Source organism: Pyrus communis, chromosome 6 (genome assembly GCF_963583255.1).
Source record: "Pyrus communis chromosome 6, drPyrComm1.1, whole genome shotgun sequence".
NCBI lineage: Eukaryota > Viridiplantae > Streptophyta > Magnoliopsida > Rosales > Rosaceae > Pyrus > Pyrus communis.
This window is the reverse complement of record NC_084808.1, coordinates 14219011-14235788: the sequence shown is the minus strand read 5'-3', so window position 1 is coordinate 14235788 and position 16778 is coordinate 14219011. Positions and strand designations below refer to the sequence as shown.

General features: G+C 35.2%; 2 protein-coding genes across 2 annotated transcripts; both read left to right on the top strand.

Moving 5' to 3' along the window:
• The first annotated feature begins 8445 nt into the window (after positions 1-8445).
• LOC137736088 (MYB-like transcription factor EOBII) lies at positions 8446-9693 on the top strand. The gene is made up of 3 exons (XM_068475423.1): positions 8446-8605; positions 8949-9078; positions 9171-9693. The coding sequence occupies exons 1-3, from the start codon at positions 8446-8448 to the stop codon at positions 9691-9693; spliced, it is 813 nt and encodes a 270-aa protein (XP_068331524.1).
• Positions 9694-11748: 2055 nt separating this feature from the next.
• Positions 11749-16441, top strand: LOC137737708 (uncharacterized). The gene is made up of 4 exons (XM_068477251.1): positions 11749-12034; positions 13740-14482; positions 14957-15120; positions 15284-16441. The coding sequence occupies exons 2-4, from the start codon at positions 13876-13878 to the stop codon at positions 16337-16339; spliced, it is 1827 nt and encodes a 608-aa protein (XP_068333352.1). The 5' UTR covers positions 11749-12034; positions 13740-13875; the 3' UTR covers positions 16340-16441.
• The last annotated feature ends 337 nt before the right edge of the window (positions 16442-16778 follow it).

The following is a 16778-nucleotide window of genomic DNA, read 5'->3' as shown; positions in this document are numbered from 1 at the left end:
GGATTGCTCTAGCCCCCTTCTCACTTAACTTCGGAGTTCCTACAGAACCCGAAGCCAGTGAGCTCCCAAAAGGCCTCGTGCTAGGTAGGGATTGGAATATATATTTAAGGATCACTCCCCTGGGCGATGTGGGATGTCACAATCCACCCCCCTTTGGGGTCCGATGTCCTCGTCGGCACACTCGCGACCAGGGTTAGGCTCTGATACCAAATTATCACATCCCCGCCCGGGGTGGATCACTTCCCGGGCCTGCTCCACCACCGTAGCACAATATTGTCCGCTTTGGGCTTACCATTCTCTCACGGTTTTGTTTTTGGGAACTCACGAGCAACTTCCCAGTGGGTCACCCATCATGGGATTGCTCTAGCCCCCTTCTCGCTTAACTTTGGAGTTCCTACGGAACCCGAAGCCAGTAAGCTCCCAAAAGGCCTCGTGCTAGGTAGAGATGAGAATATACATATAAGAATCACTCCCCTGGGCAATGTGGGATGTCATATTTTTTGTTTTGGGGGCATTTTTGTCCAAATAATTTTGTTGAAGCTTGGTGACACCAAAAGCACTATTCACCTTTGTATTGGCTTTATGTATAAGATTAGAAGTAGTAGCTGCCTAGAAAATAAACAATTCAAGAGGGAGAAACAAAAAAAGAAAAATAAACCAACCATGGCCGGTGTTGGCAATTTGAGTCATCAATCATGGTTGGTTGCTGATTAAGCATGAATTTTCTTTCCTTAAGTTTTGTTTGGGAAAATTAAATTAAGTCGAAATTAAACCTTTATACAACCAACCTTATTTAGTGAAATGCTTTTTTTTTTTTTTTTTTTTGTTGTGGTTGATGTTGTAAAGTTGAAGCTTCATAATTTTTGTGTGCTGGGGCCACTGATCAGATTTATTGGTGAATTATATAGAAGGCCTCTTTTATAATTTCATACATGATGCATCTAGCCACATCCATAATTACCAACTTACCAGCTAGTTATAAAAGGGTAAATTAAACTCTAGTTGCATGGTAGATTAATTCACGCACCTAAAGCGTTGTGACGGCTTCAACAGCCTATACAAATATTACAAGCGGATGGGTATCATTCATTTGTTCGAAGGGCCACCAGCAATGCATACTTTTACGTTAAGTGCGTGCTTCTTTTATTTTACTATCAAGCACAAGCTTTCCAACATTCTTAAAACTGAGTTTTACTTTTTCCTCCACCTTTTGGTGGTGACCGTGCATGAGTGAAAGGGACGGCAAAATCCTTCGATATTTATGCTTGTCAAAAGCGTATAGAAGTTACAGAAACCCTTACTTTTTACTGAGTACTGCTCTAGGAATTTTGTCCGTTATCTATGACACTTTTATTGACAAGTTTATCCAAATTAATTAGAATCCTTCATGCATAATTACTTTTTGTCATGGTGCACTAATACAATACTTTTGACAGGCCATTAGTGATTTTTATTGTAATTTTGTTAAAAATCGCAGGCTATTGATTAGTAATTAGATTTTATGGTTTTCTGAGCTTATATATATATACCGATAGGTGATAAAGTTGCATCGACGCTAAATGTAGAACTTTGAGGTCCGTACTTACCAAGTAAAAATCATCAGAGCATTGGAAAGATTTACATTTACAAGTTAAGCCGGCTGATACGTGATTGCTCTGCAAGAGCAAACGACTTCATACAACCAAACAATATTAAGGCTTCATATCCAGAAGAATTAAGCATGCTGGAGTTATTTTGTTTATTTTTTATTTATGAACAACAGAATAGTTCGTTCAATTCGCAACCATGGCATATGTTAACAAAAAAAAAAAAAACGCATATGTCCAGAGTTATATTACATGTTATCTTTTATCAATTGTTTTGTAATTTGGGCATTGTCATGTGGTAAAAACAATTCAACACAAGTGTTTCTTCATATATATACTCGTAAAGATGTTAATTTCACAAAATTCTATAAATGATTGTCAAAATTGTGCAACACTAATATAAGATCAAACAATTCCTCATTGAAATAAAATGTAGCACCACATACTACAAAGAACTAAAGAACCAATGCATATTTGTCGATTTACCCCCTAAATTTGTATGGAACTTCCAATTTCTCCTCTGAACTTTAATTTTAGCCGATTACTCCCTAGAACTTTTATAATTAGCCAATTTTCCCCCTAATTAAACCTTAATTTTGGCCGATTATCCCCTGAACTTTTATAATAGTCAATATCCCTTGGCAGTTACATACAAGTTTAGGGGCAAATCAACAAATACCTCAAGAACCAAAGTAGGTTGTCAATGTTTTCAACAAAATCAATTGTTGCCTTTTTTTTTTTTTTTTTTTTTTTTTTTTTTTTTTTTTTTTAAAGGGGGACAACTGGTGGCAAGTCACGATTATTCACTCATTTCAGATGCCAAGAAGACTCACAGATGCATTTCAGCCTTCCTTTGGCCACAAGTCTGGCTTCCACACCAACAACGGGTTTCGAACCCGAGACCTCTAGCTAGTTTTTAGTTTTAAGGTAGTATCGTAATCTGTCATTTTCCACTAAGTCACCAACTCGTAATTAAATCAATCGTTGTTCAACTCCTTTTTAGTTCTAACAAGATTCTTAATTTTTTTTTAATCTGGAATAAGTTTTCACTATATATGCATCGTTCGTATACCGATCAAGTACTGTTTCTTGAACACTTCAACATATTCTTACAATGCACTGACAAGAAGATTGAGGGAGGAAATTAAGATAAACTTATCTAATTATTATCTAATTATATCTTTCATGGATTCCATATCTATGAATTTTGCTTTACTGCTGTTGAGCAAATCTTTGCACACGCGTGTGCTTACAACAATCGTATAACCTAGGATCTTAATTAAGATTTGTGTAATCATAATACTAATTTTTGGCATCATTTCTTCTTTCACCCAAATAAAAACTTAAAAAGTAATTCTCCTGAATAACGATTGGCTTAACCTTTGCTAGTGAAATTCCAACTCAACAAAAATATCAAGGCCCAAAAATAATTTTATAATAAGCAATGGTAAATAGACTCCATCACGAACTCATTTAGTTTTCGAAATGTGATTAGGCAGTAAGTGTTTCTAGAAACCAGGGTATGCCATGCCACAACATTCCCTTCCAACAAAGAAAAAGACAAAGCACAATTAGTTAAATAATTAGGGATTGAAACCCCACATCATGCCCTAACTTTTATCCTAATCTTCTTTGAAATGACACCCGGCCTTAAATCAAATTAAAAAACAGGGCAAGGGTTAGTAGAATAATTAAGGAACCCACATGGTCAGATCTTTCTAGCTTTAAGCACGTACATTCTTAGCTGTTAAACAAGTGCAAGATATTTCACTTTCTTTGATTATCCGTACTAAACACGGATTAGTGTTGTGTAGAAATAATTAATCATAGAAAATCTGATGTGATATAGTGACTAAGAAACATATGAACATTTCATACATTTAAGGTTGGTGGCTGTGTAATCAATAGTAATAAATAAAGTAAAGGAGATTACATCTAGGAATTAAAGTTAAGCATGGACGGTTCAAAGTGGAACCGGATCTTCTTTGCAAGGTTTTTAGGAATCAGTTCATTTTAGTCATTCATCAGTTGTCCTACGGCTAGAAATTATTTTGAACTTTTTATTTAAAATTGAATACAAACAGTATTTACAAAAACTAATTATACGATATATAATAAACGACTAAGATGAATTGATTGTAAGAATCCGAAAAAGATCATCAACCGTTCACAGCCATTCCAATTTCCAAACAAAATACAATATGTGGCTAAAGGGCTTTTAGTGTTTGTACTTTGTACCGAAGCTTTTTCGTACCTCGAGAGTGAAACTTTAAACCGAAGCTCGCAAAGTTACTCTATACGGTTAAAGGAGCAACTCTGTAGGGGATGAGCAGGTTGCAATTGGCCAGTTGGCCTACAAGGCCGGTGACCGGCAGTGCTTCTGAGTAAAATATAAGTTCCTTCGAATAAGAGAACTACATTTATGTAATAAAAATAAATAAACAGATGCACCATGCATGGTAGAACTGAGGTTTGATCTAGCATATGATGGCAAAATAAAATAAGGACGATGTACTTGAGAATGATTTTATGAGAAGTAATGTTAGGGACATTAAATTTTTTAAACCAAATTGGAAAATCAAATAATGTGTCATCAATAAGAAATAAGCACGTTAATCGATACTTAATTAATAATTCAATCATCTACAACCACATCATTTAATTTGCAAATTTGATTTAAAAAAATTATTCTACCTAACATTACTCTTTTATCAGGGCTGCAAACACTTCGATAACAAAGTACTTTTGAGTGCTTAGTTAACTTCTGGAAAACCCCTATTATATATTTCTTTAGGATTAGTTTTAAGGGGTTTATTTATTTATTATTTTGTGTGTGGAGAAAGTGCATATGCAAACGTACTCAAAAGAAGATTTCGAATCTTATAAATATTTTAGTGTCCACTAAGTTTAAAAGATTTTTCTAAAGCTTCAAAGGTTTTAACACTAAGTTTAAATATATCATTGCCCATTAAGTTTCAAGGAAACTAACAAGTGACAAATCATCGTGACCCTTGCGTCTAATATATTTGTCTTAATGTGTTCATCTTGAGCCTTACTAATTCACGTTAATGGTAACCAAGCTTTACCAAGGTCTACTAGTATATATAAGGTTCTAAAAGACACTAGGCACTAGTTAGGCGGCAGGTTAGGCCTAGCACCTAGACAGATTTAAGTAAATTTGTTATATATCATATAAATATGTGCCTAATTATACTTATAAAGCACATGATTTCATTGGGATACATAAGTTGCAAAATAAAATGACATATAAATTATAAAGTATTAGAATATAATGAAAACATGAGGAACAATGATATAATGTGTGTTAACCTAAGTATTCAACAAGTCTCTTACAATATAATGGAAAAAATAAAATGCAAAATGAAAGTTTTGTATTTTCGGTCTAAATGAGAGTCCCAACCTTGGCGGGTGTCTAGGTGGGTTTGGCGGTTAGGCGGGTGCCTAAGCAGGTCTAGGCACCCTTTCTTAATTTTGAAATGCCTAGGGATTAATCAGGGCGGTGGCTAGCCACCTAGTGCCTAGACGGGGCCTAAGCCCAGAGCCAGCCCTAAGGGTAGCCGAAGTAGGTGCCCGCCTAGGGCCCCCACTTTAGAAGGGGCCCCAGTTTTTAGGCGGGGCTAGGCATGTCTGTATGGGGATTTTAGGGAGGGGGGGGGAGTTATGCAGGCTTATAGTAAACGCCGGAATCTGAAAATCTTTTGTTGTAGGATCGGCCTTGCGCGAGGAAGAAGACGACCCTATTCCCAACATCATTTAATTGCACGATTTTACTTAAGATGGTCCCACCATCTTTTTTTTATAGCTGCACGTCTTCTCCTTTTCAAATAGTCCCCACCATCTTATTTTTACTTTTTTGCTTCTCTCTTAAATATCACCTTTATGTTTATTTTTATGGGGTTTTATTTCCCTATTTTAAGATCACACCATATAAATTTTTATTATGTACCTAAAAGGCTAAAACTCTCACCTTTTTGAAAAATTTCAAATTAATTAGTTTATATGATATATAATAAATTATTCAAATCCGCATTGTTCACCTAGGCGCGTGTACGAAAATTACAATCCTCTTCACTCTAGTATGTTCCCTAGCTGTAAGATGTTGTCTCTATAATCCAACCATTCATTCATTTATTGAATGTAATAAATACTGGGTAGGGACTTCATTTATTGAATGTATTTTCCCTATCTATAAGATGTTGTAACAATAGAAAATGATTGGAATTTGGCGTATTGGATAGAGACTTTTGTTTTGGTTTGAATTGATTGAAAAATTAGATTATGTAAACTTATTAAGTGCATTTGCATTTAAAAACGCGAGACGGGTAATATTTGAGTAATGTTTGTATATCTTTTTTTATATATATATATATTAATTTTTAATGATATTTGATTAGAAATAAACTTTTCATGTATTTAGTGATTTTTTTTTTACACGTGTCAATGTACAAAAGGGTCGAGAGTCAGAGGCCCCACTTTGAAAGCTTGCCTAGGGCCCCCAAATTTTCAGGACCGACCTTGTCTAAGCGGTGCTAGGCAGGAATTTTTAAAACAATAAGTATATAATATGAGTGACTTTAAAACACCATATATTAATGTCAACACAAAACATTTTATATCTGCATGCATGTCGAGACGACTGTGTTTACCTAACAAACTTTCTCAAAATACAAGAAACTTGAATCATGCATTCACTCTTAAATCTGAGCTCCGAGTTCCAATTCTCTCCTCATCACTATGAGTTCGCATCGAAGAATAAATAAATAAACTTGCCCAAAGTTAATATTTATTTGTCTCATAATCCATCATCTTTCATGTGTACAGATCACTTATTTTCATAACATCGCCTTCACCCGCGAAGCAATTTTACAATTTTACAACATAAAAAACCCATGCTGCGTGTGGTCCATAAACCACTGTCATTCCCAAAATATAGTAGAAAATAAAAAAAAGTACCACGTGTCCCCTAGGTGACGTTCCAAGACCATCAATACCTCGAGAATTATAATCCCCCAATACCCAAAATGGCATCATCAAATTAATATTTAATTCATCCTTTAGAGTGATTACTTGGAACAATCTCCTTGAGAAGTAAGCAAATCCAACACCTGGTCGAACCACATTGGTCCTCTAGTAATTTTCAAGTTAAACAATGCCACCACCCACTTAAATTTTAATTTAAAATATATCAGGCTATGCTTAGTATGCTAATGGAGCTACTAATTCTTGTTGTCCAAATGCATAATCACTATGTACGTGGCCACAATCCATGGAATTCCTATTTCTCTTTTGTCGCACTTTAGCATCCAAGAACTTAACGTTTTGAATCCTACTAGAATGTGTCACCCAATGCAATGGCATATTTTTAGCTTCCTAAAATGCCCTAACATAGTCACTTAGTACTATGGTCTAGTAATATTTCTTTTCACTTGTAGGTGAGAGGTTTTAGATTCAGTTCTCGTCAAAGACTAATTTGAACCACATTATTGTTAGTCCATTGTGAGGCTAAGCCTATTTCCTCTCTCTTAATGTAAATAATATCGTTTGTTCAAAAAATTAAAAAAACCCTTGTATAAACCAAAAATTTTGATCTTCTTGATTGAAGCATATTAGCCACTTGATTGGTCTAATATTTGGGGTTGATCCATGATGTTAAATCATAAATCAATAATGACGACACTTAGACCATAAAGATGGATTTTCTACAATGCGAACGCATTTCTAACCATTAAATTGATAGGTTTATTTTTCTCGATGTTTTATGAAAGGGAAGTGTTATTGGCACTTCAAAAATCTCATTCTACACTCCTCATAAGTGTATTTTTCTTTTTTAATATAGAAAGTTTGGAATGTAAAATGAGATTTTTGGAGTGCTAATAACAATTCTCTTATGAAATCGGTGTATTTTTTCTCACCACTATAAACTATGGTGTATATTCATAATACACATCATCATCTGACACGTGTCTTTTCACTTAACCATAATTTTTTTTTCAAAATTAAAAAAGAAACATTTAATATAAAAGTTAAACAAAGTTAGTTAAAATGACATGTATTAAATGATGAAATGTATGATGAACATATATTATAGTTATGCTAGTGAGCGAAAATGCTAGATTAATCAAAATTCACTTGATTGTTGTTTCATTAGGTGAATGAGAACACGCACCAAGGGTGCACACCATAAGTTTCCCCCAAAAAAAAAAAAAAAAAAAAAAAAAGAGAGGTGCACACCATAGGGAGATCAAACTTAAGTCATGAAACCATCATAGACCAATTACATATGGAAAAAGCATGGCAGAGCGTTTTTCGATTGACACTACAAAATTGTAATCCAATTCCTGCTCTCTAAACAAATGTTCACTTGTATTTTATAAAGTTGAAGTGGATAACGATCATATAGCATGTAGGCGCCAACAGATTTTTTTTAGGATTATATTATTTTTAAAAATCTTATTGTACAGTATTCATAAGTGTATTTTTTTTCTACATATAAAAAATTGAAAGTGCACAATGAATTTTTTTAAATGCTCAATAACAATTTTTTTTAATTATAATTAACTAATTCTCGAATCTCTAAAAGATGAAGAAAGATAAATAAATTAAACTGATATTTGTGAGAGATCAGATCATACCTCAAATAGTGGAAAGCAAAGGGAAGATTTTGAAAACGACAGCAAATTGACTGATGGGATTTTACGAAGTGAGGGCTTATGCTGCTGATGTATAAATATGCAAACAACCACTCCCAAAAATACCACACCATTTGGAAGACAACATATTTGGGTAAGCATACCTATTACCTAAAGCAAAACACAAAAGTTGTGCTAAGCTTTCGCACATGTATTTGGGAATGATGGCAGGTCACCATATGGGTTGGGGTTTAATAGAAGAGGAGGGTTGGAGGAAGGGGCCTTGGACTGCTGAGGAAGATAGGTTGCTTATTGAGTATGTGAGGGTTCATGGTGAAGGCAGATGGAACTCTGTCGCTAGGCTTGCAGGTATGCAACTCCATTCTAGCTAGTACTCTTTGTATATACTAGACCTTCGAAAAATATTATAGCTCAACTAAACTTGCTAACCGATTACAGTTAGGTCTTGAGTGCTCCTATGTGCATACATATGCGTGTGTATTCATTGAATAAAAGAAAAACTAATGAAAAAGGTTTGAAAACTTTGAGTTTTACCGATAAGGACAAAATAAAGTGAATAGTACTATGATTGATTTTTTAGTATAAAAATATGGTTTTTCGTTAAAATGAACAGTATCAGAAGCTTTTCGTTAAACTTCCCTTGAATAAATGGGATTAACATTTTTTTTGTTGTTGTTGTATAATTATATAGGGCTGAAGAGAAATGGAAAGAGCTGCAGATTGAGGTGGGTGAATTATTTGAGGCCAGACCTTAAGAGGGGGCAAATTACTCCACATGAAGAGAGAATCATTGTAGACCTTCATGCAACATGGGGAAATAGGTAAATATTTGTTTTACTTATTATTTATATTTTTAGCTACTTTTTTCTATTGTTATATGAAGGCTTAATTTGGTCATTTGAAACAAACTCAGATGGTCAACAATTGCAAGGAGTTTGCCTGGAAGGACTGACAACGAAATCAAGAACTACTGGAGGACCCATTTCAAGAAAAAGGCAGTGAAAGCGCCTTCTGATGCCTCCGAGAAGGCGAAAAATCGCCTTTTAAGGAGGCAACAGTTTCACCAGCAGCAGCAACAGCAGCAGCAGCAACAGTTGCGACAGATTAATCAAGCAGATGTCAAGAAAATCATGGCCTTACTGGATGAAAATGACAACAATAAAATACCATCCTGCTGGTCTCAAGTGAAGCCGGATTCGGAGACCTCTACTACTACCACTGTATACCCCAACACAGCTGATCAGGAGCAAGGATTCTTCTGCTCCATGTTGCATGGCAATGTCTATATGCCTGAACCTGCCTCCACTAATGAGGACAATTATCTGTGGGATGGTTTGTGGAACTTGGATGATATCCATGGTAATTTCAACACAGCTTCAGCTTGTTCAACAGGCAAACCTAGTCTGCTCACCAACTTGGTCGTTCCCTTTTATTGAATTTCAGAGCAGATTTTGATTATTCTAGTGTAACAAACAAGTGGTGAATTTGGGTAATGCGATCCAAGGGTACCTACTTATTTACCATGCTTTTTATTTTTCTTTTCAAATAACAGCCTACAATTTTAATTTGGTGGAGACTTGTAATTATTTTAATGTTGCTTTACTTGTATTGGTACTTGCCGGACAAGCTCTTGGAAATCAAAAAGCCATTAGCTTCAAGTATGGAGTTGCATAATTTTTATAGAGGCTTCCCTTTCTCTTCTTCTTCTTCTCCTCTTATGTTTCATCACATAAAAGCTTCGTCTTGTTTTGATCTTATATTCACAATAACAGTTCGACTACTTCCATCACATTTCCGACATCCTTTCCTAAGTTAAAGGATGAAAACTAATATTTGTACTTTTTAAATATATGTGTCAGCTATCTAATAGGATTTAAATTTAAGATCTCTTTCAACGAAATAAACAGAAATATCTTTAGAATAAAGAGAAATACCGTTAGACTAACAATCGGTTGGTATGACTCGTAAGTACACTGAGAAACATGAAAGTGCACACATGATTGCTTGAAATGCTTCTTTACATCAGTATTTTCTTTTGTGAAACCCTACAGTAGTACTTAACTTGCTCATGTCAAGCTTAGCTTTTAGTGACATCTTTGTCCTCACATCCTTTATGCTGGTTTAACTTGCTCATGTCAAGCTTAGCTTTTAGTGACATCTTTGTGCTCACATCCTTTATGCTGGTTTAAATAAAGTATTTAAGAGAAATGCAATCCGATTGTATCATAAAAAAATAGATACAACAAATCTAATGTACAAATGCAATCCTATTCACTGAAAAGGATTTTCTTTTGTTCAATCACTTTTTACTTCACTACTGTAGCACTCATTTCCAGGTTTGTTAAACGAGTACTAGCATAGAACACACTCTTTAATAAAAAATAAAAATAAAAATATAAGAGTAATGTTATTCATATCATATTTTTGTACCACATGTTCATACCATCGTAGGTGATATTTGATGTGGACAACCACATCATTTGAATTAATTAGATTTTTAAATTTAGTTCATTATTTAATAAACTAATAATAAAGAAAAATTAGTTAATTAAATGATGATTGTGGTATACGAAGAGTCTTTCTCCTTCCTTTCCTTGGGTTTTGCAAATTTTTCAAATGATGTGGTTGTCCACATCAAATGTCACCTGAGATGGTATAGAAATGTGGTATAAAACATTGTATGAATAATATTACTCAAAAAATAAAGAGAAATTGGAACTAGTAAGGGAAAAAAGTTGACAATGGCTCTTCTCTTAATAGAATAGATATAGTTGAATTAAAAACACATGGACCATAGTTGTGAGTACAAATAAAAAACACACATGCCCACATAATAGACGAATACAGCGTTATTGATAAAATTGCAAAATATTCTAAACGATATTTGATTTTGAGTATTTTTTTTTATTTTTATAAGAATGATCTATAAATGATGACCTATAAATGAATAGTTGAATTATGAAATTACTTTGTAGAGCGGATCCAAACAAGTGATTAATATTGTGTTAAGTTACTAATTTGATTACGCTTGAGCGCATATATATTGTGTTGGGGCTCATTTGAAAGTTATTTTAAAATGATTGAAAGCGTTTTTGGTGAAAATGTTTATGAAACTAATCCTAAGTAAAAATCTCAAAGGATCTTGAAAAAACACTTTTAGTTCTTTCTGCAAAAAGTACATACCTAAGGCTTCCTCCAAAAAGGACTTTAACTGCTTTTTTTTTTTTTTGTTTGAACAAATAATATCATTAACACTAAAGGAGAGGGGGTAGGCTTAGCCTCAAAATGAGCTAGCAATAATGTGGTTTAAATTCACCTTTGGCGAGAATTAAACCTAAAGCATGTGAAAATGAATATCACTAGACGGTATTAATTTCATCAAACGTATTTTCAATCATTTTAAAAATACTTTTAAATGAGCTCATTTATTTGTACTCTAGAATTGTTGGGCTGATAAAGGTACCCAGACGTGGGTTGAGAATCGAGATAGACCTGCCCAATTTTGTATTTGGCGGTAACGCTGAACTTGGATTGGGATTGTTTTCCAATCCACCGCAATTGTCACTGAAACAAAAAAGAGCCCAAACAAAAGCACCACCGATAGATACAAGGGCCGAGTTTTTCCACCTTCGGCTTCACTTGCATCTCCGACCACTTTACGCCATAGACGAGCATCTCCCGGCTCCGTCTCTGATTTTCGTTGCCCTCTGGATCTCACACCCTCCTTCTCGCAGATCTTGCAGGTTTCCCCGGATCACTCTCGCATCTCAGCAACAGGTCTTTCTTTTTATGGGTTATTTATTTATTTATTTGTTTTAAATCATTAATATTATTGTGAAAATTGATCTTTGTAGCTGATTAAATTAGTATCTGAAGATTAAAGCTTAATTTTACCAAATAGAAATGTAATTCTTTACTGGGTTGGGACCTGGGTGTTTTTCTGATGCTTAACTGTTAGGGACAACAATGGTGATTGCACTGCGTTCTGCACAACTTCCTTTAGAACAAAGAGAACCCACTTGTCCGACAATCGATTCAAGTTGTACACTTTCTTTAACTTTCTTTGAAGTGTGGAAAACAAGGTTCATTTATTGTTTGTTCTGTAGTTCTGCAATGTTTTATCTAGATGGTGTCGGTGTGTATAATGCTTAACTGGGTTTGGTGTCAATCGGATGCTTAACTGGCTGTGACGACGATGCTAATTACATTATGTACAAGTTCTTCTAGAACAAAGAGAATCCATGCCATGATTTGAGGACTACTCCCTTGTTGGCAAATTGGTTTGGTTTGTAAATTTTCCTTGGTGTGTAGAAACCAATGTGCATTTGATGCTGCATTTGGTTCTCTAGTTCTGTGCAATGTTTTGTTTAGATGGTGCTTTTCGATCCTATGTTCAGGGAAAGCATATACTAAAGAATGAAATTTAGGTGACAGAACTAAATCTATCTTTTCCTGGGATATAGTTTCCTGGTTTATATGTTTTTTTATCCCTTTATACTAAAAAAATTCTTGCTTTAATATGTTGTCTTGATCTATTATTCAAGACCTTATTGCATCTCTCTGGTCACATGTTTCTCATGCATTTTAATGCTCTCAGCCACGTTTACGTCACAGAATTTTAAACTGCTACGTTTTTAGAAGCTCGATGATGTAGCTGCCTTTCACCAACTTGTGCCAATATACTATAAAACTTTAAACCAGGAAATGGAGACTAAGGGCTGAAATGCATTTTACTAACATGTATACGGAATCTAGTGTTTGTTGCATTGAAGATATTGGTTATCACATTTACTTGGTTGAATTTGCATTAAGATTTTCGTTTCTTGATTATTTTGGTTTTAGACATGGAGATTGATAAGAGTTCTATTTTTAAGTATCATTTAGTTGTCAATATGATATGTATACCAGATCAGAGGTTAAACAACAAAACTACATCTGCATCCAATATTGGACATATGTGTAATAGAATTTCAGTTTGTGTTTCTATAGGTTTTGAGCGAACAACTCTGTATTCACATTTGTTTGTTAACTCATGAATTTTGACCATGTTATATATTTTGTATGTTTTTTTGTTTCTGGAATTTGACGTGATTCTAGGGAAAATTATACTGAGAAGAAATTGACATTTCAATTGTTATAATGGATAGCACTTTATAAACTTGGTCGATATGAAAAGATTCGTGATGAACATCACTGTTAATATTTTGATAGTTAAATATTTCAATCCAACAAAAAGAAAGACGGGAAACATTTCATGTAGAATATATGTTTTTTAATTTACTGTTTTATGCCATGATGATATAAGAATTGTATATTTTATACAATTTCTATTTTTAATGTGAAAACATTTATTAGATAGTTCAATTTTATTGTAAATCAAACCCAAACTAGTGTTATTTAACTAATCAATCTTCTTAACCCCATATTAGACCAAACCAATCTTAGTATTATTACTCGGTTAAGATGTGAACTTTATGTGCAGGTGACAACAAAGATGGGAGATAAGATATGAACACCTTAGTTAATTGAATCTATTCATCCTCAAAGCTATTTGAACATCTTCACCGTAAACACAATGACCTTCTCTACTTTCAAATCCCAAACCTAGCCCTACCGAAATGGTGGGACCAAGGAGACACTTCCTCCCACTCCTCCTCTTTTCTCTCTCCGTCCTCTTCTTCTTCTCCTACTACCACTCCTCTCTTCCCCACTCCCCCCAAAGCCCTAACCCTAAATTCACTCTCCTTCCCCAAAATTCTCACTCTAACCCCAATTTCACCTTCATCATCAAGGTCCTTGCTTTCAATCGGCTTGACTCGGTAGCTCGCTGCCTACGTTCCCTTGCTGCCGCTAACTACCTCACTGACGAGGTCCATCTCCATGTCTACGTAGACCATTTTGCCCTCGGGGATCCCCCTTCAAACATTGATCAAAAGTTGCAGGAGTCGCATCACATTTTGGAGTTTGTAGATGGGTTTGAGTGGAAATTTGGGAACAAACTCGTCCATTACCGGACTGCAAATGTTGGCCTTCAGGCCCAATGGTTGGAGGCCTGGTGGCCTAGTACTGACAACGAGTTCGCTTTTGTTGTGGAAGATGACTTGGAGGTCTCACCGCTGTATTACAAGTTCCTGAGAAGTCTGATTGTGAATTACTATTACAATGCCTCCAACTATCGTCCCTATATCTACGGGGCATCACTGCAGCGACCAAGGTTTGTCCCAGGTACCATCCTATTTTGGTTTCTTTGTTTGTTATTTTTCTTTAGAATATCAGCCTTGGAATGCCTTTTTTCTAATTTAGTTACCCGAAAAGGTAAATGTAAAGGGGCTTATGGTTAGTACCAGTACTGAATTTCTTGTACTTTGAGCATTGTCCGATACCTGATTCTGATCTGAATGATGTAGGTTTGCAAGAATGTTATAAGATACTAGTTTGCATGATTGTATTATGTAAAGGCAAATCAAATTTCAGTGCTGAATATTTGGATTTCAGTTTTGAATATTTGGATTTGAACATAAGGTTGCAATTAAATCATCTTTTAGCTTGGCATATTTCTTTTACTTTTTTATTCATGAAAACGAAAGGAAAAGAAAGGGAGAACCTACCTTTGTAATTTCTATTTATTTGATTTGTTGTTGGCACACAGTAGCAAACTACAATTGGATAACTTCTATTTGATTTGTTGTTGCCTTATAGGTAAACACGGGAACAAACTACAATTGGATGATAGAACACGACTCTTCTTGTACCAACTAGTTGGCACTTGGGGTCAGCTTCTCTTTCCTAAACCTTGGAAGGAGTTTAGGATGTGGTATGACGATCACAAGGCAAAAGGCATTAAGCCATTTCTTGATGGCATGGTACTTTATTACCTTTTAAAATTCGGTTTCTAGATATATTTTTTTTTTTTTTTTTTTTTATTAGTTTTTTTTACTATCCCCACTTAGTGGGAAAAGGCTTTGTTGTTGTTAGGTTTTTACAATCTCACTCATTCCTCAGTTGAGATGTTAAATTCATGTGCAGGTGACAACAGGGTGGTATAAAAAGATGGGAGAGAAGATATGGACACCTTGGTTCATTAAATTCATTCATACTCGTGGCTATTTTAATATCTACACCAATTTTTTGCACGAGAGAGCGCTCAGTGTCTCTCACAGGGATGCTGGTGTTAATTATGGGAAAACAGCCGGGCCTGATTCCCATATACTGGATAAAAGTTATCTTGATTCAGATTTTTGGGATATGCAACCATTGAGTGATCTTAAGTGGTATGATTTTTGTTTCAGAGAAAATTTTCCTGACAGAGTTGTTGGGAGCCTTGATGAACTCGGGTCTGTTCTTAATTCTGTGCAGAAACATGACACCGTTATTATTGTGAGCCTATTTGGGGTATCAGAGCTGGCAGTAAGGAACTTGCTCTGCCACTTTGAGAGTCTAAATATATGGAACTATGTACTTATTGGCCCTGAATCTGACTTCGTGTTTGATCTGGCAAGAAGAGGACATCCGGTGATTGGTACAAACCAGTTCCTGAAGAGTGTCGGAGCTTACAAATTGATGTCTCTCCAAGATTCATATGTGGAAATGATCAAGGTCTATGTATTAAAAAAGTGTTTAGAATCTGGGTACAATGCCTGGGTGGTGGATGGGAACATGCTTCCTCTCAGCAGTGACCTTTTTGTTGAGTCTGATCCCTCATACGATTTCTACATAGGGAAGAGCTCAGAACTTTTCTTTGCCAGAAGATCTTTCGCTCAGAATATTGGTGGTGATGATTTTATATCCAAATTTGCAACGATGGCAAACTCTTTGCTAGTAAGACAGAACATAAGTTTTGGTTATATAATGGCAAAGCTTTTGGAAGAGAAGGGTGTGAAGGTCAAGAGTCTCGACGAGACAAGCTTCGGTCTCATGATCGTTAACAGTAATGTTAATGAATCTTTGGTGGATGGAAAACAGATGGTCTTTTGGTCTAGTGATATGGCTTCAGATTTAGTTCAGAAGCGGCTTCAAGAATTCGGTATTTGGACTGTAAATGATGACTTGTCTTGCAAGGCTGTTGTTTGTCAGCAGTCATAGCATCTGATACCAGTTGTACACATTTGATCTCTTGATTTCAATTTTGATTGTAACCTATATGTAGCCATTTGCTTTTTGAATTTTGACTCTTGATTTTTTCCCAGGCATGATTTTCATTTGCCAAGTTATCGGGAAGATTGTGGTTTGACATGCATGCGTGAGCTTGGTAGCACATAAAGTACGGGAAAAATTCAGGTGTCCCGGTGTGTAAACCTCTTTGTTCCTTTAGCATTCATCACTCGTAATTGCGTGATGAGTGCTACAAATAATGGTGCATGTAAGTTTTTCTTCTTAAACTACATTACAGGTTTTGGAGTCTTCCGTCCGGCGCACACGTGACACGTAGGCAGTTTAGTGAGAATGAAAGCAATGACTCGTATACCTACATTTTTAAGTGATCAACAGGAATTTTGCAAGATCCTATACAGCTCGTTTGACA

What these genes read in the sequence shown, in the direction of transcription:
- LOC137736088 (XM_068475423.1), top strand. Translation starts at nt 8,446, where the DNA reads ATGTATTTGGGAATGATGGCAGGTCACCATATGGGTTGGGGTTTAATA. An exon ending in CTCTGTCGCTAGGCTTGCAG is followed by an intron (nt 8,606 to 8,948) that starts GTATGCAACTCC and finishes ATAATTATATAG; the next exon opens with GGCTGAAGAGAAATGGAAAG. An exon ending in CATGCAACATGGGGAAATAG is followed by an intron (nt 9,079 to 9,170) that starts GTAAATATTTGT and finishes AAACAAACTCAG; the next exon opens with ATGGTCAACAATTGCAAGGA.
- LOC137737708 (XM_068477251.1), top strand. Translation starts at nt 13,876, where the DNA reads ATGGTGGGACCAAGGAGACACTTCCTCCCACTCCTCCTCTTTTCTCTC. An exon ending in GCGACCAAGGTTTGTCCCAG is followed by an intron (nt 14,483 to 14,956) that starts GTACCATCCTAT and finishes GTTGCCTTATAG; the next exon opens with GTAAACACGGGAACAAACTA. An exon ending in AGCCATTTCTTGATGGCATG is followed by an intron (nt 15,121 to 15,283) that starts GTACTTTATTAC and finishes ATTCATGTGCAG; the next exon opens with GTGACAACAGGGTGGTATAA.